The sequence below is a fragment of the Strix aluco genome, chromosome 10 (genome assembly GCF_031877795.1).
Source record: "Strix aluco isolate bStrAlu1 chromosome 10, bStrAlu1.hap1, whole genome shotgun sequence".
NCBI classification, from domain to species: Eukaryota; Metazoa; Chordata; class Aves; order Strigiformes; family Strigidae; genus Strix; species Strix aluco.
In genome coordinates, this window is record NC_133940.1 from 8,079,595 (window position 1) to 8,105,470 (window position 25,876).

The window sequence follows — 25,876 nt, forward strand, 5'->3', positions numbered from 1 at the left end:
TAGACCGTGCAAACAGCAGAGTCCTGCATAAGCCCTGGAAATAGCTACAGATCTTCTGAGGAACCCCACTAGTGGTGCAGAGTCAGATCCAAAAGGGGGCTTGGCCAATGGCTCACATTCATTTTTTCTTCAGACACTTTTGAGACAGATCTGCCAGACTCAGTTGCTTTTCCCTTTGCAAAGCTGTACCAGGGACAAAGAAGAACTCCACACACCTCCATGCAGAGGGGCATGGAGAACCACTTCACTCTGTGCTCCCACCCACATATGCATGTTCAGGGTTGGCTGTGTAGGACACAGGTTTGGGAGGCAGAGGGTTTGGGTTCTGCTCCTGGGTATTTTATTAACTGTGTCTGCTTTGCCTCTGTACAATCTAAGAACACGTGCACACTTTCTTGGGGCAGTGCTTACCCTCCTTTGGAAAACTTTCCTCTGGAAAAAGTTCAGAGTATTATTGTGCTTTAGCTATGGTAACTTGTCTGAGTTCCAAAATGCCCTTTGGGGGTAAGAAATCTAACAGATGGGGCTTTGAGTGAGAACTTCTTGGAAGATGTGTTGCAGGACCACATGTGCATAAAATCAGTCTCCTCGAAGAACTACCGGTCTCTTCCAACCTGGTTGCTTTCCTTTGATCTTCTTCAGGCCCATGTGTTTTCTGAGCAGGACAGCATCCATACCAGTCCTGCTGTAAGGCAATATGAATTCTGTGCTCATTTTATGTCTTCAGTCTGAAGATCTTTAATATCAGAGAGTTTTAAATAAGATATTTTTAACTCTGCAGGCGAATTAAAATAGTTTTGAGTAGAAGAGCTATAAAACCTGAAACGTGGGGAGTCTGGTTGATAGGCTAAAATATTTTTGTATCACCAAAGGCCCTAAGTAGGGGAATGACCAAAGCAGGTGTAGATATTGATACTGTTGGTGAAACTGCAAAAGAGGCCAGGCTGGAATGAGAGCGAGCTCCAGAATGAGGGGTAAGGAAACATGGGTTGCCTTCTCCTCTTTCCCTGGTTACTTTAAGGCAAAGTAGATCTATAATTCCTGACACTGACTGAAAGTGACTGGGAACAAAACATAAATTCTTGTTGACTTAATTTGTTATTGAAATTTTAGTCAATAACCATGCAAAGTAAATGATCATGTAGTGCAATATTAGATGTCTAACAAAAGATTAAAATTCAGGTTATCTTCATTGACTGAGTTAGGACAGTGCCTAAAATAAAAATCTATGAGTAGATTAACATGTTAAACCATCAGTGGGGTGTTGGGTTTTGTTTTTTCTTTTTTGATGGATTTGAGGGGAGAAAGTTCTAGCAGGTTTTTTTGGTTTTACTGTGTATCACCGCTGCCATTCCTAACCAGCTAACAATTTCTGTACATAAAACAGACAATAGATTATCATATTACTTGAGCTTTCATGTCAAAACCACATTCATTTTCTGAATCACGTTCAATTCATCAACCAATATTTGCTCAAGGGCTTTTGCCAGCTACAATGTATCATTTTAATATAGTGTTGAACATTGGTTTTATTCTAGAGGTCAAATAATTATTATCTTGTTATTGTTATGGTTATCATTTTTGTAGTTGTTATAAATTTTTTTTTGGTTCACATGCCATGTGCTGTTACGTTTTTTTGCAAAGGTTGCTTACGTGGGCCCTAATCCACCTCTTAAAAAGATGCTTAATGTTAAACACATAAATAGTCATCCTTGATGTCAAAGGAACTAACTCCATGCATAAAACTTTCCAGCACTTTGCTGAGTCAGAGCCTCTATGACCTCTCAAATGAAGACTGACTCAAATTAGCATTTAAATTGGGTGCAATTTGTACTAATGCACTGGAAGTTGTCCTCCAGAGCAGGAGGTTTCTGCAGCCATTGAAAAGGCAGAGGTAGCTCTTCTGTTTTCACTGCATGTCTCCTTTTGACTTAGCTCCTAGGACATGGGGACTGCGGGACATATTTGAGGGTAGAGCTGGCTTCTCAGTAAATAAAATCTAGAGCTCTGTGCTATGGAGGATTAACCAAGGTTCTTGAAGTGCAGCTGATATTTATCTATGTCCCAGGAGCAGCGGTAGCTCAGTGAAGAAGGTGACAAAGAAAAGAGAAGAGAAGCTGTTCCCTCCTCCATTATCCCCGCTCTTGGACGAGCCTGTGCACCGGCGGCACAGCAGTGACAACAGCTCCTTCAGCCAAGAGACCAACATCACAAACACCTCTCAAACCAGCAGCTCTTCCTCCTCTGTTTCTAAACACAGAAAGAATGAAAATAAATCCTCTTCTAACCCCAAAGGAATCTGTGTAAGTAACCGACCTCAGTTGCTGGAATTCAACAAGATAAAATAAAATTAGCTTTGTTCTGTTTGATTTTTTTTTTTCCAGTATCTATTTTTAAATGCTTATGTAGTCTCACTCAAGAGCAGCGAGGAGTGGATCTTTGCAGAAGTGGATCTTTGGGCATAAGCAGCTCTTGCAAGTTCCATTTTTAGGTCAGCATTAGGCATCTACTTGGTGTTGTATATCGCTCCCTGAAACACCCGGTCCCAGAACCTCAGAGGAGACCCTTAACTCTGTAGTTACAACACAAGCATTTTGAAAATAAAACTTCAAGAATTTTGGTATCCATCACCTGAATAATTGCCCCAAAGTCTCAGCCAGAATTAAGCACTGTAGTTATACTGAATATTGTGGCCTAAACTAAACAGACAATAGAAATCTAACAAAAAGCTACCTATCCATAGCACATTCAACATGGAAATACCTTCTCTCAGGTTGACAGGCTTCCAGCAGTAAGGTTTATTTACACCTAATCTCCATGAATCATGTAGATAAGCTTTTAGATACCATGTAAATAGGCTTTTTTCCCCCCAAAAAAACCTATCATTCTGTTAGGGCCATCTCCCCATCAAAGGTTTTCACAAAGACAATTCTCTCTTGCTTGCTTTTCACCAGATTTGGATCTTTTTTTACTGAAAATACATGAAAAGGAGCCAAAACTAGAAGCTGCATAGCAAATTCACCAAAAATAAGTACAATTTCACATCAGTTTGTCATCCTCTTTTAGGTTAAACAGGGAAACTTCAGGGTTTTGGCCCATTTTAGAAAACAGTCCTCCCTCTGGAGTTTCAAACATATCATTTAGTATCAAACTGTATCTTAGTATCACTGTCAAAATTAAAAGACAAGAAAATTCTGCCACAGAAAAGGACATGCACAGCCCCATTTTTCACAGTTCGCCGCTTTGTGAGAGGTTGTTACCCTGCACTGTAATAGTAAAACTCATAAGTTGCATTGGATCGTAGGTGACAAATCACTTCACCTTATTCGTTCATCCCTGTTGCTTTCTGATATCATTGTGTCACTTCAAGCTGCGAGAGTAATACACACGCCTTCAACTGAAATCAATGCCAAAATGAACTGCATATGTCAGCAAATAAACAATGCTATGTAAACAGCAGGGCCACTTCCTCTCACTCCCAGCACCTCTAGTCAGATTTATCCTTGGTTTATCTGCTATCCTGATACATGAAATATTTGTCTTCTAAAATATGTTAGATTTCTTTCCCTAGTTCGTTGGATCATCTGTAATTTAGTTTATCTGGTGTGGACCTAGCTTGCAAGTTGCAATTGCCTGATTTAAATATCGCTGTTATGCTTCTGGTTTTAAACAATGCAAAGTCACAACTCCTGGCTTCTGCTTTCCATTCTTCTCTCTGTTCTGTGTAGCAAGGGTGACGAAACCATTCCTTGCTGGAATCCAAGCAGACTTTTCAGACACCTTACAGTTAGCTAAAAATAATATAAAAGGAAAGGTTACATTAGTGTGATACACCTTGAATGAAGTTGCATTTACATCCAGCCCTTCAGCATTGGACTTCCCCACCCTTACTTCAACCAGTGTCTCTAATCAGTAACACTGTGATATCCAGGCTGACTTCACCTAAGGGTGTAAGTTAATGAGTTCAGGTGCGGGGTCAGAGGTAGAACCATATTGCCTAATTAATCTAATAGGTTTATGTTATAAAGGACGGAAGGGTGGTTTTGTGAGGTAACCTGGATGTAGTTGGGTATATATGAGTGCTACTTTGTGCCTTAGCCTTTTGTTTGTTTGGGGGTTTTTTGGGGGGTGGGTGTGAGCACTTATATTGTTGGAATTGTTTGAACTATGAAGAGTTAATAACAGTCCTTTTTTTCTAGGAGGAAGAATCTCACAACACACCAACAGCCAACACTCTTCTTGACACCAGCCATCTAGAATCAGACATCTGGTCTGCAATGCCAACACTTTCCAATGGGAATTCTGAGCCCAGAAGACCCAAAATAACATTTGATGATGTGTAAGTATTATTGGATCTCTGTACTAGCTGTACGTTAGGTAGTTGGGATTTTCATGCAAGCAGAGCTCCCAGTGAAAGAGAGTATCTTTGATTATAACGCTAACATTGGGCACCCGTGTGGATAGTGCTGCACAAAGGCACACACAGTTTTAATCTTTACAAATGAACTGTTGTCACTGATTAATGAAGACTGTTGATAAATGTTTTCAGATCATGAATGTTGGTTCACGCTAATTCTTCTTCATTTTTTTATTTTAGCTCCTCTAATGGAAACTTCTTACACTTAATTAGTTTAAAATATTTTTTCTTTTCCTCTATTCAGCACACATTAATGGGTCCTTTGGGTGGCCAGTTTCTACAGCTAGTTATTTTACATTCTGGTCACCCATCATATCTTTGCATACAGCAGCTTCAGATTAATATCAGGGTAAGATTTAAAGAGATAAGTGGGTGTATATGTCAAAATTGTTCTTGGAAGCAGTCAGCAATTTTCTCAAACAATGTTTGTCCAACTGTATGAAAACAAAGACTTGAAATAATTGATTTTGTCTCTTTAGGCTTCATAATGCGGATTATTACATGCAAGAGGCTAAGAAGCTAAAGCATAAAGCAGATGCATTGGTAGGTTGTCACAGGAGGTTTTTGTCTCTTTCCACTGTGGAGATCAGTGTTATAAAAATGTACATTCTGAATGTCATCTAAAGCCTCAGAAACCAAGAGAAACTCTGCTGTTGACTAAAGTACGCTTCAAATTGTACTCCATAAACACACTGTCTACAAGTCAAAAACCCTGAGCACCATTCCTAGCCTTTAACAATTCGTTCCCAAAAAAAGAAGCTCCTTACAATAGCTGATATCCCTTCCGAGGAGGAGCAGTAGTCATGCTGTTTATGAAAGATGTAAGATAATTTCATGAAAGACGATGTGTATTTGAAATTTGTTTTCCTATTCACTTTGAGCCTAAACCAAAAGTGTTGAAATATTCCATAACAGAAAGTTAAGAAAGGCAAATCACCCTCCACCCCATTATCATGTGGTAAAACTGTTTGATATTTCCAATCCAACTGTTTAAAATTTGCAACAATTGATTTTTAAATACTACATTCATTTTTATTGCATGCTTTTAGGCTGGTAAATAAAGATTCAACACACTTCTTCCCAAAAAATCTTGCAATGAGGCAGTTCAATGCTGGGAAAGCTTTTTTTTCTCATTTTACCCCAGATGAAATTCCAGTAAGGTTGACCTAATTTTGCAAAGTGTTTTGATTTTGATGAAACTACTTAATTTGACAGATTATATTCTGTCATAGTTTGTTCAATCCAAACTGTTGCTAGAACTGAAGTGCCTTTAATAGCCATTGCTTTGTAGGCAGGGACTTTTCTCCTGTACGCTACATAGAGTGCAGAGCAGTAGCTCGTTTAGGCAGGCTTAGTGGAACTTGACTCCTCTATTTATTTAAACTGAGATGTCTCAAATGGAGTGTGGCCATTCACTTTGCCCAAAATCACAACTGAAAAAGAACTGGGTGATTATTCACCTCACTTTATTATTTGTGAGGTTTTTGCATGCATATTCTGTCACTCCACATCAGAGATTTTGTGCTTGGAAATAAGCGTTTGCCCCCCAAAAAAACCCCGAACAATCCTGTACTGTGTTTTTAAAAAACAAAACTAACATTTTTTTAAAAAAAAAAAAATGGCTCTCCCTCTGCTGTCGGTGAGCTGAAGGAGAGTTGACATGTCAAGCTGCCTGCTCCAGCTCTCCGGGCTCCCTTTTGACTTGGGGCATAGTGTTACCAAGTGTGTTTTCTGTGGGAGGTGGGTTCAGGTTTTTGGCAACCTGCCATGACTGTCAGTAGGTTAGCAGCCATCCCTCCCGACCTGCCTGTTTACAGGAGGTGGCCTGCACTGATTCCTGCAGCCCAGCTCAGCAGAGCATGTTCAGCCAGAGCCCTGACATCTGCACACAGGAAAGTCTGGCAGAAGCAAACTGACAACACCTCCCACAGCTGATTGACCTTTAAAGAAAATACACATGGTTCTGGCACAGGGATGCCTGCTCCACGCTAGCAAATATTTACAGGCTCAGGCTTCTGATGATCTCGACATGCTATGTCAATCCACTTCCCTCCACAGCCTGATTCACTCAGAAAGTGTTGACCTGTCTCCCGTCCTCTTACCTTTGATTATGCCTCGCGGAATCAGGGGTGTTTCTCAAGCAGAACTAAGAGGAGCAGGCACAGCACATCATGCTGCTGCCTGCAGGCAGGCCTTGCCTGTCACATGCAGTTTGACACCCCGAGTGCTCTTATGGGAATGTGAGGCCATCCGCTACAACACAACTTGTTGGCAGACATAAATACCCATGAACAAAGTATCTGCTTTTTCTTTCCGGTATTTAGGTCTCAACTTTTTTTTCCACCCAATACAGCTGCACACAAATTATCTCCATGTAACACTCTTGCTGTGCAATCCCATAATGTTCGTTGTCCTATGGAAACAATTGCTTCTGGTTACTTGGTGCTGACATGACAAAGCACACGCAGCACTGAAAGATGTGTTGCAGTGGCTAGAAAGATAATGCACGTGACCTCAGAATGTGTCAGCAAATGGTAATGAGATTTGTGGCAGTGCTGTTCCTGAGCTTGTATAGAAAATAGATTTCTGGTGAAGGGCAGGGCATTTTGCATCCTATGGGAGCGACCCCATGAGAACCTATCCTTGTCTGGGATGGCAGTAAGGAATCAACTAATTTGGATGGGCTGCTGCAGTGGCAACTGACTGTACCATATGGAAGAGATCTTGGAAACCTCGTTCTGTTCTCAGCTGAGCTGTGATGAGCTGGAGTAATTCCACCTACTCCACTAGAGTCAGCATGGAGCAAAGGGCAGGACTGGATCCCATTTCTGGCTCAAACTGTATGTCTGTACCAAATCTGCTTGCAGCCAGATTCCGTTTTTTATACCACAAAAAGATGTCTTTGGAAGACTTGAAGCAAGAAATTTGAAGAATATGCTGAGAAGTGACCATTGGAATAGAGAGAAAACATTTAGAAATATTTACCCTTTTGTGATCGTTCAGGTAATGCCTATCAATTATACAAAGGCTTTGTACATAATCAATGCAGAAGAGCAGCACTTGAAATTAAAGGTTTGCGGAGGGAACTAGATATAAGGATTGCTTAGAAGTAACTGCAAAGGCAAATAAATATACTGTTACCTTGGACCAGTACTGAATGTTCTGCTTAATGTGTTGCTAGGACAGGCTTCTCTTTTGCAAACGGAAAACATGTGGAGATGCATCAAAAATATTTTGATAGAGATATACAAAGAAATTTTAAAATTATTTCAAGTATATTGGATCTCTTATATCAAATGCCACGTTAGTAGAATTCTTACATCCAACTATCAAAAATTGAAAATGTTAAATACTATTATAAAATACTTACTATAAAAATGTCATATATAATATTCATTACACATAAAAGAAGAAATCAGTATGTCTAAGTCAGTTTAATCACAACCATTATGAGGGCTAAAACCTTTTGCGCTAAAATCCTAGTAAAATAAAATATTTAGCAGTGCTATATTTTCTCCTGTTTTTTTTTTTTTTTTTCCTGCTCTTTCAGTCATCACACAAGTGATGAGGTTTTTTTTTGGTCAACAGTTAACGCAGAATGTGACATCTGACAAATGGCATGGAGCTGTTACTTAACCCTTGTGTAGTGACATTTAAACTTAGTTCATATGTCGAGGAGCAATATGGATTTGTTCAAATATGCGTAGTGTCCCTCATTGCCTGTGTAAATCCATGCGTGTCAATGGCCATACATTGACTTTCCTCTGTGGAGTATCTGGCCATATACTACCTGAAAAGATTTGGTAAAAACATAGACCCTGCCTTAATTACCGTATGAATTCATTCTTAACTACCAGCGTCACTTTGCTTTCATCCTAATGCTAGTGTTGCTTTGTATTATGATCTGTCTACCTAGAAATTAAAGCTGAAGGATTTTCTTGACGATGTCATTCCCATTTCAGCTGGAGAAGTTCGGCAAAGCAGTGAATTATGCTGATGCTGCCCTCTCCTTCATCGAGTGCGGGAACGCTATGGAGCGAGATCCATTAGAAGCTAAATCTCCATACACCATGTACTCAGAGACTGTGGAACTCATCAGGTTAATGTCCTTTCTGTGATCATTTTCATAATCTCATTTCAGTCATAATTAGAACCTGCTATGTTTTAAAAAATACCATTTCAAAGTATTAATGATTTGTCCAAGACATCTTCATCTCAGAAGTCATCATAATTAGTTCTTGCCATTTTATTAATGTCATGGAAAATTTATAATTGATGGACACTGCTTTTATAAATTATCCCCTTTAGAGGTTATAATGTGAGTGTTATAATTTGCAATATTCATAAAATTAAAATTGAAATGTAGTGGGTGGAAGTAAAGTATAGTAATTTCACTGTTTGGCAATGACACTTGTCTTTTAAAAGGTGTAGTTTTATAATTCAAAACATTAAAGTGAGTCTATCAGGATTTCTATTACAAACCCTGTTTTTAGAGGTTTATAACTTGGCTGTTAAAAAAAAAAAAGGAAGCTGAAACTTGGCACATAGGATCATAGCCAGAGAGGAAGCTTTCTGCATGTATTGTATTAAAAAATTGTATTTTTTAATGTTAAATGAATGTGAACCAGCTGAATTAGTTTTAATACAGTTTTGTAGACTCATAGGCTAGAATATGGATGAGAGCACCGTTACTTACTAATAAAATTTCTGAATTATTATTTTAAAATCTGCTACTGTTCCCTATAGCTGTTTCATAGTGTTGGCTCTGTAGAAATAATGGTCTCCTGAGTAACTAAGGGCTTGTTTGCTTTACTTGCACAAATTATCAAAGTGAAATCAAGCAGGATTAAATTTACCTGTAAGTAGAACAACAGGATTTTTCCTCTTCACTGTGATGCACCTTTGCTTTCCCCAGTGTATACTGGGAATATCACCGTTAATGTCAGTGTAATTACTGGCAGTTTACACAAGACAAAGAGAAGGAGGCAAATCAGGCCCTAAATGTTTGGGGTTTAATATGACAAAGGTGTTCTTTTAACGTGCAGGATTTTAACATGCCAGATTAGCTATTAGGGACTGCCAAAAATAATGCATGTTTTACATTTTGAACAAGTAGGTATTTACATAATAAAATGTATCAAATCATAAGAAGCTCTTACTCTTAGGTAAATAATATGCCTGTTAAATATTTAAAAACATGTTTTTACATTCTGCACTTAATAAAGAGAAGAAGAAAATCTAAAGAGATTACTCAACAAGAAAATTATGTTCACTCAACACTTAGGATCCAAGTTAAACCCTCGAGAGCAGAGGACTTAAGAAAAGGAGCTGCCTACTACTGCTCTGCTGTGCTGAAACTCTTCCTGCACTCTAACAGTGGACAGTTCAGTACTTTGTGTCCTGAACTACAAAACTATAGTTGCATGGCAGGATAAATTGTATTTAAAGAAAAATTCTTTGAAGAAGTGAGTGCTGCTTCATAGGAGCCTGCATGTATTTTTATTTTTTAAGAAAACCACATGACAGAGTTGAAAATGTTGTTCCTCAGTCCAGCAGTCTGTCTGTTCAGAAGCAGATGGACCAAAAATCTTTGTTCATTTGAGAGCCACAACACGTGCACCACCTAACTCAGAGAATGGCAGCTCTAGGGGTAGTTCACAAACGGGTGATACCTGCAGCTCCCCTCCACCCTGCAATGCTGGTGCAGGATGGAGTCAGCAGAGTGTACGGCTGCACCTCAGAGTAGCTGGCACTCCTTAGCAGAGACAGCCCCACTGCCTTGCTCTTCCCAGCAGCTCCTGTATCAGCACAGTCCTGCTCCAAGCTACATGATAGATAGACCTTGGCATGGAAGCAGCACCTGAACTGCTTTTGGTTATGGAAGAATCTGTAGGACTTTGTTAGAGTAGATTTCCAATCTCTAAACAGCTAAAGTCAGGTGACATTAATTCCACCACCTACCATCAAAGGTAGAGCTTAACTTACCAACTCTTGTAGGCAGCCAGCAAGAGACTGATTTGCCTATTTAATTGCTGTCAGTAGTCAGACATGGAGGAAAGGTGATTGCCCAGGTGAGCAGCAGGCTGGTACAGGTTCAGTAAGCTCCATGGACAAATACACAATTCTTGTGGGCTACAGTGGGTGCTGAATGTACAAACCAAGTACATGGCATGCACACACACTTTCTCAACATGACTCCTAATGTTAACATAGATTTTTACTTTGAGATAAGAAACAGAAGGAGATTTTTCTCACTTTTACTCCTCCCTTTATCAGAGGCACCATTTTCCCCTTTTGCATTAACTCTGCCCTGAGTATCTGCATAGACACCTATTTGTGAAAACAAGTGGAGCATCAAAGAGACTGGGAATATGAGAGGTCTGACTGTCAAAGGTGTCTTAAGTTAATGGTAATGCTAAAATCCCTAACATAACACTGAAAATCCCAGAGAGACATATATCTTGGTGTTTGATCAGATTCATTCAGGATGACTGGAACAACAATACCAAAGAGCAGGTGAGATAGGACGTGGAGGAAGCACATCAGGTGGTGTGCTACAGCTGCAAGCCAGGCGCTGATGATGGGGGTGGTGGGAGGAAGGCAGAGCGAGAGCAGCACTGCCTGCCCGCACTCCATTACCTCCTTGTAAATGAGAACTCATCAAGACTGCCTGGATACCTTAAAACTTTCTTACGCAACGCTGAACCCTATTACTTATTCTAACACAAGTACCTGTGAAATTGCATTAGGGCTCAGAACAATGATTTTATGCGATGAATTGATTTTCAAGAGACTAAATGCATGGAATGGAGTGTGTTCAGTTAAAGGGAAAAAAAAAAAGAGAGGAGGTAGGAATACTCAATCTTCGATCATCCAAATGCTGGACAGCAACAATTAAATAGAGAGGGAAGACCAAGTACACAAGAGTCATAAATTAATGGACCAAGAATTTAAAAAGCTGTGAACATGACCTTTCCTGTATTTAAAAACATTTTCTGTATAAAATATATTAAAAGCTTTGAAGAAACACTTATGAGAAGGACTTGGAAGGTATTATTCAAGCCCAAAGTATTATAAGTAAAGCCTTGTTATATATTACTCTACTCTTCAGTACAGTACTTCTTCAGGCCCCTACAGAGCCAAGATCTTATGCTTGTCTAACACTCATCACAAATGTTTGCAGGACTCAGCCTAGATGGCTGGATCTAATATCATTAATATGCCCAAGAACAGTTCACCTTGTTGGCCCAGAAAATGGGTTAGTGATTTACTTTAGCCCTCCAGATTTTAAGTGGTGCATTCAACAGAATTCTACATTGATCTCATTGTTACAGAACAATGTGACCATTAACTATTGCAGTTGGAGAAGAATATCTATGTGTGGCTGTTATTTTTCAGAGTGACAATAGTAATCCTGGAAACATCTTAACTCTCAGTTTCTTCTCGCTTTTCTGACAAGGTATGCAATGAGACTCAAGAATTTCACAGGCTCTTCTGCCACGGAAGGGGACAAGAAATTAGCAGTTTTATGGTAAGTCCCATTGCGACAATGAGAGAAGCAGCTAAAATCTTAAGGAGGACTTTAAAAGTACTGAATTACTTAAGCAGCTTACAGAAGATCATTATTCTTGTTTTCCATTAAACTATTAAAGGATAACTAATGGATTTCTTCAGCAGCTGACTAAACATTTATTCTTCTAATTTATACTCTTATCAAGATGAGATTTTAATGCTTTTGACCACTTTTTTTTCTTTCTCCATTTGCTTATGTTTCAAAATCTAACCTTAGAACAGAAACTGCAAAATATAGGTCAGCATTTTTTTTTTTTACAGTTTATAGGTTTCATTAAGCAATGGAATTAACATAATCCTTTCCTAATTACCACAGCTACCGATGCTTATCACTTCTCTACTTGAGAATGTTTAAACTAAAGAAGGACCATGCTATGAAGTACTCCAGATCTCTGATGGAATATTTTAAGGTAATCTTTATTCTGTTTAATTTATTGGTATGAAATGAAATTCATACCAGCACTGAGAGCTCTCACAAGTATAACTGCGTGACTTAAAAGTCCCACATTTAACCTCTCCCCTGGGAAATGCAGGCAGGATGGCTGCCAGGGAGTGGGGACAGAAGTGATTTGGGGGATTTTTGGATTAGTCACTTGATTCAAAGGACCATACTCAGTAATTCTACTGAAATAACATTATTCTCAACACCATGTAATGTTTATGCAAGTTTCTGTAAAGGAAACTGATTCTTTCAAGATTTTGTGCAAGTGGTTATGAACTGATCCATAATGAACGGTAATAAAGCAATTATTTAGGCTTTAGTTAGTTAAATTTAGATTTTAAATTCAGTGAGATTTGCTGAAGCTTATTGCAGATTCAGGGTTTTCTCCTTTTATATCTGTGGAACTTCAGATTGCCTTGTCTACATCTTGAAAGTTTGCCTTTACCTTGAATCGAGTGGAGATCAGCTGATTGTCATGACTCGGTGATGTTTGTCTTTCCCTTGTCAAATGCTGTTTACCTACTGTAAGAATGACAAGTCCTCACTGTTCCTAAATTAAGAGGGAAGCTGAATCTTTCTTCAGCTCTGCCAAGGTTTTGAGATATATATATATATTTACTGGTTAATGCTGTTTGAAGCATACATTAATTCTTGTACTTTATTACTACATATTATTCTATAATTATGTAATTATACTGGTTTGTCAGCCCATCGGTCTTTTTTTGTTCGTTTTTTTTCAGCCTCCGTAAATTTGTTCCAGGCTTTCACATATTAGTACTGCAAACCAGTAAAACTTTTAACACTGCAGTTTTAATATTTTCATGTAAACAGTGATAAAATGGTCCTTCTGCTGTAAAAGTCCAGTACTATCATGTGAGCCACCACCACTTAGTCCTGACTTCCCTGGTGTCCTCTGTGTGTGTGTGTATCTGTAACTTCAATAATGTTACTCTGCTTAAATTGAGGCTTTCTTGAAGTCATTAGAAATGCCTCTGTTGTACTCACAGAGTTTTCAGTCAGGGATTTGCACAACAAATTAAATTTGAACTAGACACATTTACAGTCTCAGCATTTTCATAAAATGTATTCCATCCACTTCAGGCTTTATCCACGATGAATGTAGATTGTCTCTTAAAAAAAAAGTTATTAGACAAATCATTTGATAAACTTTTTATGCAGAAAGTAATGATTTCTTAAAAAAAAGGGGGGGGGCAGGGTTGGTTCTCTCTTCCCTTGAAGCCACTTTACTTTCTCTAGCTGTGCAAATAGGTACAATGAAGAACATATTACTACTCCCAGCATAAGACCATTTTACTGCATCCGCACAGAGAAAATGTTTTTTAATGTAAATGAAAAGAAGAGAAAAAAATTTAAAATGTCATAAAATAGACAAATCAGGAATGCTGGTTTTAGGCATCCAGTTGAAGCTGAGTATTTCAGCTAATGTCACTGTGTGTATGCTGTGGGCACTGTAACTGATTTGCTAGAGTAGTGTTTGAGTGTATACACATTATATGTTCAGGATCTTTTTGTAGTAAAGTCATAGGAAGAGAAAAGAAAAGAATAGGAGCTGCGCACAATGTTCTCTGTGTTCACTAGCAAGAATCTGTAATACAACTGAAATAAATTAACTCTTTGAACAGAGCTGTTATTCAAAATTTTGCACAATTTTAACTGTGAAAAGCAGCCCACTGTTTACAACAGAGCTGGAGAGGAATTTTTTGGCAGAATTGTTTTTCATATTTTTCCTCACAAATGCCACTTTGTCCAAATTGAAACCATTTGTGGACAGAACTGGTTCTGATTAATTTCCAATTAGAAGTTTCAAATTTATATTTTTGACATTTCAAAACAGAAAATAACCATTTAATCATAAAAGTAGTTTTGCAATTTAGAGACAACTTGGAGTAAAATATAACTAAAATGATAAAATTTTAAAATTGAAATCAAACTTTTTAAGATTAGCTAAAGTGGCATCCTTTGATGCATTTCACCTAAAAGTTTAAGGAAGATTATTATGTTTTTGAAAATATGTCATCAATAGTCATTGGCAAAAATATTTCAAATATTTTCATTGTCAAATAACTACGTCCAATCGAGATCTAGTCTTAATCTTGACAGATCTAGTATTTGTCTCCAGATACTCTCAGCAACAATCCCCAGACTGTAGAGACTAACATCAAAGCTGCTTCTTCATCCCTGAAGACTTTCCAGGGGAAAGTCCTTACATATGAGTGGGTGGCAAAAATATACACTACATATGTTCTGTACTGCAAAACACTCCATTTCTTGCTCACATCTTTAATGAAACACAGTGGCGTGCTGTATGAGAACATACAGGCAAGGCCAGTAGCATGGTTTGGGCAGTGTTTTCTGCTTTGGTCAATCCTGTTTGGCAAGTTTAGCTCTGGTTTAGAAGTCAAGGGTAGGATTTTGCTTCTAGAGTCAGCTGCATGACCTTGGGCCATGCCCTGGGCATCTCTGTGCCTCACATGCAAAATAGTGATTACAGTAACCAGATGAATCTTATAATAATGACAGTAATACTTTGCAGAGAACTTGTAAAATTTGATTGAATTTTCACTGTGTGTGCCGACTTCTTTGCAAGGGAGCTCAGAGCGATTGTTTTCAGAAAGCACACATAGATAGCTTTAGCCCTGATACTACCACTTTATGGGAACTGAGTAAGATACCACCCAGTCTGAACACGACTGGAAAAATCTGGGCTTTATTGTTGCTGGAGATCTTTTTGTGCAGGCTTGTAGAAGGTGCTACACAGACGTGAAAGGCAGTATGAGTACGCAGGTAAGGAAAGTCAATTTGTGCAAATAAAATACATAAAAAAACAAGGGCATTCAATCAGATCCTTACTAGAAGTTTTATTTCTACTATTATCTGAATCCTAAGCCACCTTCCCTAGCAACTTGGGAGGGATTAATTTCATTAAGGCATCAACCCAAATTCTTTTTGTTTCTTAATAAAAGATTGCACATCCCCCTAAAGATAAGAAGTTATTTGCACTATGAAGAACTTACTTTGTAGAATAAGTTTCAGTGGTAATTAAACCACCGTGACTTTCAAGCTACTGGTTGGAACCTACCAATCATCCACCAGCCGTTTAATTATGGGACTGATGTGCAGAGTTGTTCTGCTACATTCACTGTAGCTCTTGCAATGAAAACAGAGAGTGTTGAGCCTTGTGTCATCAGTATTCCTGTACTTGCCTCACCTTTATTTACGTTTTGGTTTTGTACTTACAGAACTCTTCGAAAGCTTCACAGGCCCCCTCACCTTGGGGCGGCAATGGAAAGTGAGTATTTTCTGCTGAGTACTTCTGTCAGGGAACAAGTGGTTCCAAGAGGGGGGAGAAATGTTTTGGTGCCTCTAAAGGCAAAGGACAGGCCATGACTCAGTGGTTTGGGAGCTACAGGTGTGTTTCAAAAATGTAGCAGGTAGAAAATATACTTCTGGACTACAGAATTACAGCTGCCTTGGGCTTGTGGGGGTGAGGGGCTCCTACTGGGCGAAATCAGGTACCCATGTGAGCCACCCAGTGTGGTGGGAAGGAAGAGCTGAAACACACCTTCATCTTTGTGCAAAGCCCCCTTAAGTCTAAAATCAGCTGTGGTGGGTCTGTGCTGAATTCTTTGACAGCTTGCTTCTCAAGTCAAATGAAGGCCATAAAAATATCTGTTAATTAGCTAGCAAGTACCGTGTCATCTCAAGAAGCCAAAGTAAAGTTAACCTTCATTGCAATGATTTTTCAATGATTCGTTCAGTAATGAAAGACCAATGAATATTTCATTGATATATGGTAAGTGCTGTTTAATAAAACTGAAGGCGTAATAGTGGTGAAAATGTGAAGGCACTTAGTCAACCAATTATCAGTGGCTTTATACTAATGTTAAAACACCCTCGCCTCAGATATGAAGTTAAGGTAATGCAATTATGATCCGGTGTTCAATGAAGGTGCATTGCTGCTGCAACCTTGCCTTTATCTTGCAATGTCTATTGCCACCTGACACACATTTCTCCTGCTCATTTCTCCTGGCCACGCATACAGATACAGGTAAAACAAAGGAAAATGACTTTACCTTTCTTTCCTTCTTTATTTGAGTAGGCTGAATTCCAGGTGAAAATTATTATTGTTAATGGTCTCTTTCTGGTGGTTCACAAGAAGAAATTACTATTAGACACTCCAAGGAAACAAAGTAATAAACCTGTAGAAGGAGTTGAAGTTTAGCACACGAAGAATCGAAGTTTTCAAACAGGCTTTGTTCTGAATCAGTGCAAAACCAAAAATTCCAACATTTTGCTTAAGGAAAATATTGTCTTAGATAATTCAAAATATGATGTGGGGTGTGTATATATATGTATATACTTACACCAAATACACACAATTATTTTGAATATATGTGTATATATAGTCATAAGTATAGATTATAACACAAACTAAAGTGATGAACTACAAAATCACTTTAAATAAAACCCAAAAAGATATTTTAGCATTGGAAAAGCAACTACTAAATTAAATTATTCAATATGTGCCAATTTTTCAAGGCATTTAAATGTCAGTGAAACCTTGTATTGCAATAAAAATACAGTAAGGTTTACATAAAGTTTTAGTGCCAAAATAGACCACTGGAGCATTACACCTCTTTTATTCCTTAAGAAGTGGCTTATACCTAAAAATTTCATGGAGCGGAAGTTATCCTTTTATTCCTGTCCTATAAGACCCCTATGAAGTGTGTGCTCTGCAGGTGATGACATCTCTCTTGCTATTTAAAGGAGCTGATTAGGTGCCCAGGATTTAGAATCAGTGGGTTTTGACTGGAGTAGAAAATTCTCGTCCAGCCACAAGGTAGGCAGCAGGAACCCAGCATCTGGGTCAGCATCACTTCTAACATAACACCCAGCTGACTGGTCTCTTCCCACTAACTTTGGAGATAAGGAAGTAAAGCTCTGAAAGTGCACATCTCTGTCTTGTTCTGAGAGGAAGCACTTAACATGTAAGAACAACTGAATATGACAAGGCCTTGTTACAGTGGCGTTATTATGACACCTGTGACCCAACACACAAATACCACAGTCCACACTAGGGTCTTCTGTCCCCTCTGTCTGGAGTCGCAGAAGAAGAGCTCTCCAAGTGGCTCAGAATTGCCATATACCTCAGGTGTCTCCTGGTGGCCCCAAGGGTTGTCACAGGCCCGGTGCTGCTACTGGCAGCCTTCCCCAGGGCTACTCGTTCTACAGTTTCCTCTTATTCCCCTGAAAATTTTACCAGATGGAAAAAGAAGTCACACACCACAGAGAAGAGACCAAACACCATCAGGGTATGGCACCACTGGAGACAGATCAGCAGCCTGGCTCAGAACAGGGAGGCAGCAGGGGGTTCTTAAATCTCTTTTTAAACAAAGCAAAACTTATCCATTGCCATGAAGTGTAGTCTGCTCGGGATCTCAAACCATCAAAAATCTCAGCTTGGCTTACTGGAATTTCTGGCTACTTTTGTTTGAAAGGGTTGTGAACCTCTACAAAGTTGGCCTGAGTTCCAGGCTGGCAATGAAACAAATTTTCCCTAGTTTCATTACAGAAATGTTTCCCACCTCTAGCGACAGAAAGCACAAAATAGAGAGATTTAATAGACTCACCACAGTAATAATGGCTGTGCACAACAGGGTAAATCCAATGAACAATGTGCTTTATTTGGCAGAAGTGCGTCAGCTTGTTGTAAGTGGCTCTAACAAAATACTCCTGGTCTCCTCAGATACTTATGATTTTAACTGCTCCCAGACCTAATCTAGTATAGTTCAGCTCTTCTGTGCATTAAAGACACTGTGGCGTGTCAAGTAACCAGGATGTTTTGAGACTTAATAATAAAATGTTTGTGCCGTAGGATATGCTTAAACTATAACACATAAGCTGTGTAAAAAGCTACTAGCTGCTGAATTAACATGGTGTCTAGCTCTGGAAAAAGAACGTATCACAGGGCGCTGCTGGAAAATCTGCAGCAAAAGCTGTTGCCATAAATGCCTTTCAGCCCAAGGCTGTGTGGTGGTGGCAGCCTGTCCTACAGCACCTGCAAGGTGTCAGCACAGCAGGTCTGTGCCCACGCTTCATGTTCAGGACCATTGGTGGTGGCTTGTAAAGCCAAGAGGAGCCTTTCTGTCCTGGGGGTTGGATCAGGCCCATAATGAGTCTGAGTGAGCTTGATGCTGTTGCACAGTATGAGGCATCAGTGGCCGCCTGTCAAGAGGGGGGTTGCAACATCCCCGTCCGGAGAGTTCTGGTGTCTTTGCTTCATGCAGAGAGTATTTTTCAAGTGTATTTTCAAATGTATTCCACAGCAAATTGAACGCATTTGTTTAGGTAAGTGGTTCCAAATGGGGGCAAGAGAGGAGATTTTTGGAGCCCTTAATCTTCTTCACTGAAACAGTTTCATCACAGAAACATGGTTGGGATGACTCACACGACTGAGTGCTGCTGTGGATGGTTACAAACTCTTCAGAAGGGGTAGGCAAGGAAAGAGAGATGGTGGGGCAGCCCTGTATGTTAGGGAGTGTTTTGGTTGTCTGGAGCTTAATGATGGTGATGGTAGGGTTGAGTATTTATGGATAAGAATCATGGGGAAGGCCAACAAGGCAGATATCATGGTGGGGGTCCTTTATAGACCACCCAACCAGGATGAAGAGGCAGATGAAATATTCTGTAAGCAGCTGGGAGAAGTCTCACAATCGCTAGCCCTTGTTCTTGTGGGGGACTTCAACTTACCAAATGTCTGCTGGAAATACAATACAGCACAGAGGAAACAGTCTAGGAGAGTCCTGGAGTGTGTGGAAGAGAACTGCCAGACACAGCTGGTGAGTGAGCCAACCAGGGAAGGTGCCCCCTGGACCTGTTGTTTTTGAACAGAGAAGGACTTGTGGGTGACATGATGGCTGGAGGCCACCTTGGGCACAGCAATCACGTAATGATAAGAGTTTTTGATTCTTGGAGAAGTAAGGAGGGGGGTCAGCAGAATTGCTATCTTGGACTTCCGCAGGGCAGGTTTTGGCATTTAGGAGCCTGGTTGACAGAGACCCTTGGGAGGCAGTCCTGAAGGGCAGAGCAGTCCAGGAAGGATGAACATTCTTCATGAAGGAAATCTTAAAGGCACAGAAGCAGGTCATCCCCATGTGCTGAAAGACGAGCTGACAGGGAAGAAGACCGGCCTGGCTGAACAGAGAGCTTTAGCTGGAACTCAGGGAAAAACAGGAGAGTTTATGACTTTTGGAAGAAGGAGCAGGCAACTCAGGAGGACTACAAGGATGTTGTGAGGTTATGCAGGGAGACAATTAGAAGGGCCAAAGCCCAACTAGAACTTAATATGGCTACTGCCATAAAAGATAATAAAAAATGTTTCTATAAATGCATTAGCAACAAAAGGAGGGCTAAGGAGAATCTCCATCCTTTACTGGATGTGGGGAGAAACAGTGACAAAGGCTCAGAAAAAGGCTGAGGTACTTAACACCTTCTTTGCTTCAGTCTGTAATAGTTAGAACAGTTGTTCTCCAGGTACCCAGCCCCCCGAGCTGGAAGACAGGGACAGGGAGCAGAATGGAGTCCTCATAATCCAAGGGGAAATGGTTAGTGACCTGCTACACCACTGAGACATACACAAGTCTATAGGGCCAGGTGGGATCCACCCAGAGGTACTGAGGGAGCTGCTGGAAGTGCTCACCAACCCACTTTCAATCATTTATCATCAGTCCTGGCTACCCAGGGAGGTCCCAGTTGACTGGAGGTTAGCAAATGTGATGCCCATCTACAAGAAGGGCGGGAAGGAGGATATGGGGAACTACAGGCCTGTCAGCCTGACCTCAGCACCAGGGAAGGTTATGGAGCAGATCATCTTGAATGCCATCACGTGGCATGTACAGGACAACCAGGGGATCAGGCCCAGTCAGCATGGGTTTGTGAAAGGTGCGTCCCGCTTGACTAACCTGATCTCCTTCTATGACAAGGTGACCCACTTAGTGGATGAGGGAAAGGATGTGGATGTTGTCTGCCTAGAGATTAGTAAAGCCTTTGATGCTGTTTCCCACAGCATTCTCCTGGAGAAACTGGCTGCTCGTGGCTTGGATGGGCACACGCTTCGCTGGGTAAAAAACTGGATGGCTGAGCCCAAAGAGTTGTGGTGAATGGAGTTAAATCCAGTTGGCAGCCGGTCACGAGTGGTGTCCCCCAGGGCTCAGTATTGGGGCCAGTTCTGTTTAGTATTTTTATCAATGATCTGGATGAGAGGATCAAGTGCACCCTCAGTAAGTTTACAGACAACACCAAGTTGGGTGGGAGTGTTGATCTGCTGGAGGGTAGGGAGGCTCTGCAGAGAGATCTTGACAGGCTGGAGCGATGGGCTAAGGCCAACTGTAGGAGGTTCAACAAGGCTCAGTGCCAGGTCCTGCACTTGGGTCACAACCACCCCATGCAACACTTTAGGCTTGGGGAAGAGAGGCTGGAAAGCTGCCTGGTGGAAAAGGACCTGGGGGTGTTGGTCGACAGCCAGTTGAATGTGAGCCAGCAGTGTGCCCAGGTGGCCAAGAAATCTAATAGCACCCTGGCTTGTGTCAGCAATAGCGTGGCCAGCAGGACTAGGGAAGGGATCGTCCCCCTGTACTTGGCACTGGTGAGGCTGCACTTCGAATACTGTGTTCAGTTTTGGGCCCGTCACTACAAGAAAGACACTGAGGTGCTGGAGGATGTCCAGAGAAGGGCAACAAAACTGGTGAAGGGTCTGTGAGGGGTGGCTGAGGGAACTGGGGTTGTTTAGCCTGGAGAAAAGGGGGCTCAGGGGAGACCTTATTGCTCTCTACAACTACCTGAAAGGAGGCTGTAGCGAGGTGGGGGTCAGTCTCTTCTCCCAAGTAACAAGTGATAGGACAAAAGGAAATGGCATCAAGTTGCTCCAGGGGAGGTTTAGATTGGATATTAGGTAAAATTTCTTCACTGAAAGGATTATCAAGCACTGGATGACCAGACTGCCCAGGGAAGTGGTTGAGTCACCATCCCTGGAGGTATGTAAAAGACATGTAGATGTGGTGCTTAGGGACCTGGTTTAGTGGTGGACTTGGCTGTGTTAGGTTAATGGTTGGACTTGATGATCTTGAAGGTCTTTTCCAACCTAAACAATTCAATGATTCTATGATTCTATAAATTTTCAAAGAGAATAGCTGTATGTGAGCGTTCAGCACTGCACAGCTCTAAACATGAGCTTGCTGTGCTGACCTCCACACTGCCTGCAGCCAGCAGGTGACTCCTAATTGCTGGTGTTAGAATTAAAGAAAAATCTATATTAGAACATTAGTGCTGCACTAAGTAGGTAACTTAAAACACTGCTCTGTACAAAACTGTGCAGATGAACTGTAGGCAATTAGAAACAAATCTCCATAGCCAGTCTTAAAGAATCCTATAGAGATATTCATAATCCTACAGTACCCTCAGCTCCTAATACTGCTCTGCAGGGTGCTTTTAAGACTTGCACTTTACTTATTGTGGTGACTGTATTTGGAGCAAACTGTCATTGTGGTTTCCACAAAATGCTTTGATAATAAGCCAATATTGCACATTGAGTGTTTTCTAACTGCCATTGCAGCTTCTGGCAGCAGGTAGAAAAATCATTACAGCTATGAGATACTTCTTTCTCTGAAAGATTGCTCTATTTTTATGATGGATTTTTTTTTTTTTTAAATAACAGGTTCATTTATAGGGAGAATTAAATCCTTTTTTATTTTCAATCATTCCCAGTTTATAAGCTCTCCTTTCTCGTAGAACCAGGAGATACTACTGCACTGGGGTGCAGAGTTAATCTTTCAAGTGCATTTAGGATGGCAATGAAGTGGTGTGTGTGAGGGGGACTCACTCTCCCTTTACCTCTCGCAGGAGCACAGAAACGCCATCGCCCATGTCCCTGAGCCCGTCCCCCGTCAGCTCTGCCGGAAGCAGCACGGGCACCACCAGCTCCTCCTCGGCGGGGACCATCACCATCCCCCAGCGCATCCACCACATGGCTGCCAGCCACGTCAACATCACCAACAACGTCCTGCGGAGCTACGAGCATTGGGACATGGCTGACAAGCTGACTAAGGAGAACAAAGGTGCCCCATTTGGCTTCTTCTTTGTCCCCTTTGGCTCATCAGCTTTAGCTTTCTTTCTGTTTTTGTAGGCGTTGCTGGGAATTGGACCCAGAACCACCGCATCTAAGAGCACAACTGTGACAGCTTGAGCAAACAGACCAAATCTGCTTGCTGGTCACTGTAGCCAATGCATATCTTCTCTTGTCAAGCACAGAGGGGGGATGTGTAACACACGCTGAACATGGGGTTATCAGAGCAGCTGGCAAATAATTTAGCGAACATGAGCCCCAAGTGATGAGAGCTTTGGAGTCTGCAAATTCGTTCACAGTTTCAGCTTCTCGTAGAGCACCGAGGTTATTTTCAGACTGCTCTGTCAACAGGTTTAAGACTATTAAAATGCTAGCTGGGATAATAAGCAAACATTAGATGTTATGTTTATGCAGGGAGTCCGATTAGGAGATGTCCACTGAATGCCATGACCTTGACTCTCCTATGGTTGGATTGCAAATCTGCTTGTTTATTCCTAACAACAGAATGTAAGTCTTTACCACAATCGTTTCAAAGGAGTTCTGGCAAGCAGTTTGTGACTGGGTTGTATTGAGTACAGTGGAGTGGCTGAGATGTAACTGAAGGACAAATTTGGCTTATTGTTGGCCAGCTGTGAACTTCCCCATGATAATGTAATTATTCAGATTCCAGCTTTGGGCTTACACAAATCACTGACAAAGCTTTCTTTGACACTAGAGGTGCAGAGCCTAACTGGGAAATATTCTCATCATGAATTGGCTCATTCTCTTAAATTATACTGAGATTTCAGATGGCTGACTTTTCCTGACAAATGTGCTCGCTGTATGCAGTTTGATCTTACTCCCATTAATGTCAGTGGCAAATTTCCACTGATTTAGAGAAACTAAGCTTGAGATTTATAGAGTTTTATGTCTGAATGGTGGGTTGTAATGATCTATCCCTGGATAAGGAACAATAATAGAAGTTCTGTCCAGTCCTCCCCACTGCTTCTTGTCTTTGTTCGCATTGGTTAATTTAGTAGCAGTGCAGTCATTTTGGATATTTTCATAGCTGCATCCATTTTCACAAAATGTGAAAGTGATTCCCTGTCAAATGTACTGCAGAATGTTACAGTGGGAATGCAGAAGGATGCTCTGATAGGAGAAAGAGATGGCGATAATCTTGTAATTAGCCCTGTGTGTTGTGGAGTTGTTAAACGTTCTACTTGGTATTGAATCAAAATAGCTCAGGCATTCAGCCAGCAGACAGAAAACGTACCCAGCCACTGCTGTTATCAGTCCTAGAGCTGGATGAGAAAAAGCCTGCTGACTCTTTTTCTGCATTTTCCCCCCTACACTCCTTTGTTCTCATTTTGATTTGTGATCAAATAAACCCAATTTTGCAAAGCCATATAGGAATAATCTTTATTCAGATGAGCAGTCCCTTTGACTTTAGTGGGACTGGATGCGTGAATAAGGGTTTCTCACATGAGCAAGACATCTAGGGCTGTGCCCTGTGCTTTCATATCTTGTTTCACAAACTGCAGCCATGATACAGGGAATGGAGAGTTCGTGTTACTTCGAATTTCATTTAAGTATTATAAACCATTGGAGAGAGATCAGTTTCATACATGCTATAGTGTGTCTGTCTTTACATTTTGTCTGCAAAGACACCTCATTTCTAATTAAATACTCGATTTAAAGTTGCATGCTTAAACACAATTAAACTGCAATTTGAAAAATTCATGGTGTAACAAAAAAGTATGTAAGAACTGCTGTGGTACTCCGCAGGTCTTCATCATATCACATGATGGATTCCGTTTACAGAAGGATATATTTAAGACACTTTGACGTGAGAAATGTTACCATGTTTCATGAATCCTGGCTGTAATTATTTTAGTAGATGTCATCTGCACCTCTGAAATCATTCAAAACACCTATATCTTGCTGTCTGGGCCAGGACTCAAGGTCTTTTCCAACCTAGATGACTCTGTGATTCTGTGACTCATCCCTTTCCCCATAGCTATCTCGAATCCACCTTTGCCAGCTGGACCAGCTGTTGCAGTGCCCAAGCTCTGGTACACTGACATGTGGACTGTGAGCTAAAAAATGCCCCATGACAGCAAACAGTATAGGTGCAAACCCCAGACTCTGCCTTGAGTCCCCGGTAAAGGACAGATCTCTTGGCCTCTCTCTCAGGGGTTTGGGCAGTCAATTCATCATAAAAAATGGTATTTCTCCCCCACCCCTTTGAAAGAAAAATGGTGTCAAAAAACAAACAAAACCCCACAAAGAAACCCACATTTAAGATAAAAATGAATTTTCTGTTTAAAAAAACAGATCCAGTCACTATTTTCCTTTTTTTTTTTTTTTTCTCCCTGTGGTCAGCTTTCATTGTTTCTGTTGTCTTCTGAATCACAGGGTGTGTCTTGCCCAAGAGCATGTCCCTGATGAGCTAATAGAGATGGGTATAAAAATGTGGCCCCATCATTGTAATGTCTAATAGCCTTTAGCTCTGAGTCTTACTGCTGTCACAGATGTTTCTTAGGTCATGCCCATGCAGACACAAGCGGTTTCTTCCACGTTGTAGGAGCTGTGCAGCCTCCCCTTGTCCACGGCTGTCAGCTTAGGTTTTGTGCTCCTCTGCGTATGCCTGCACGCTCCCAGTTTGGACTTGACTCATGTCCAGCTGGCTCAGAGCAGGAGACAGAAGCCTTTCTTGTCAGCCTGACAAAAGATGTGCCACTAAAATAAAAAGGCATAGGAAGAGGGAGAACAGCAGAACTGTGACCCACCAAGCTGATCTGGTTTGAAAAGGGAAGCAGGAACATACTACCATGTACCTCTGGTTGAATTCCCCCTGGTCAGTAGAGTTTAGAGCATGCGGGAGAATAGATGGAGTTTGTCATAAACTCTGCATCTGTGGTAGGCCAGGCTAAATTGCAGGCTTCCCAAAGCCAACCCATGGGCTGGTTTGTGCTGGAGACTTGTTGGAGGAACAACTAGAGAGTTGTTCACCATTTATAACGTCAAACTCTCAGCTGGCTTTACAAAATCAGATAATTTTTTTAAGTTTCCAAAGATAGAAGCACTTCTTTACAATAAAAAACTATCAGCTCTATAGTGACAAAGACCTGTTCTTTCACATATAAATTTAATAAGTGGCTTCAGTGCTGGTAGCTTTTTCAAGAAATGTTAAACTGAAATTGGGCTTTAAGGTGAATTTTCAGCATTTAAAGCAATTATTATTTATTTGAGCCTAGAATGAGATCTCTAGAATGCAAACAAGACAGTGCATTATTTCACTTACAAATGTATTGATTTTACA

The 25,876-nt window shown here is 40.7% G+C and overlaps 1 protein-coding gene across 3 annotated transcripts in view; it reads left to right on the forward strand.

Annotated features, from left to right (window-relative positions):
- The window catches only part of AFF2 (ALF transcription elongation factor 2), a 349,091-nt gene that overhangs the window by 312,364 nt on the left and 10,851 nt on the right, over positions 1-25,876 (forward strand). For all 3 annotated transcript variants that reach the window (XM_074835138.1, XM_074835139.1, XM_074835140.1), the window contains 8 exons: positions 2,069-2,303; positions 4,200-4,339; positions 4,897-4,960; positions 8,380-8,516; positions 11,877-11,948; positions 12,306-12,399; positions 15,692-15,741; positions 22,350-22,564. In XM_074835138.1, the coding sequence (XP_074691239.1) occupies positions 2,069-2,303; positions 4,200-4,339; positions 4,897-4,960; positions 8,380-8,516; positions 11,877-11,948; positions 12,306-12,399; positions 15,692-15,741; positions 22,350-22,564 (1,007 nt within the window). The remainder of the gene's footprint in view (positions 1-2,068; positions 2,304-4,199; positions 4,340-4,896; positions 4,961-8,379; positions 8,517-11,876; positions 11,949-12,305; positions 12,400-15,691; positions 15,742-22,349; positions 22,565-25,876) is intronic.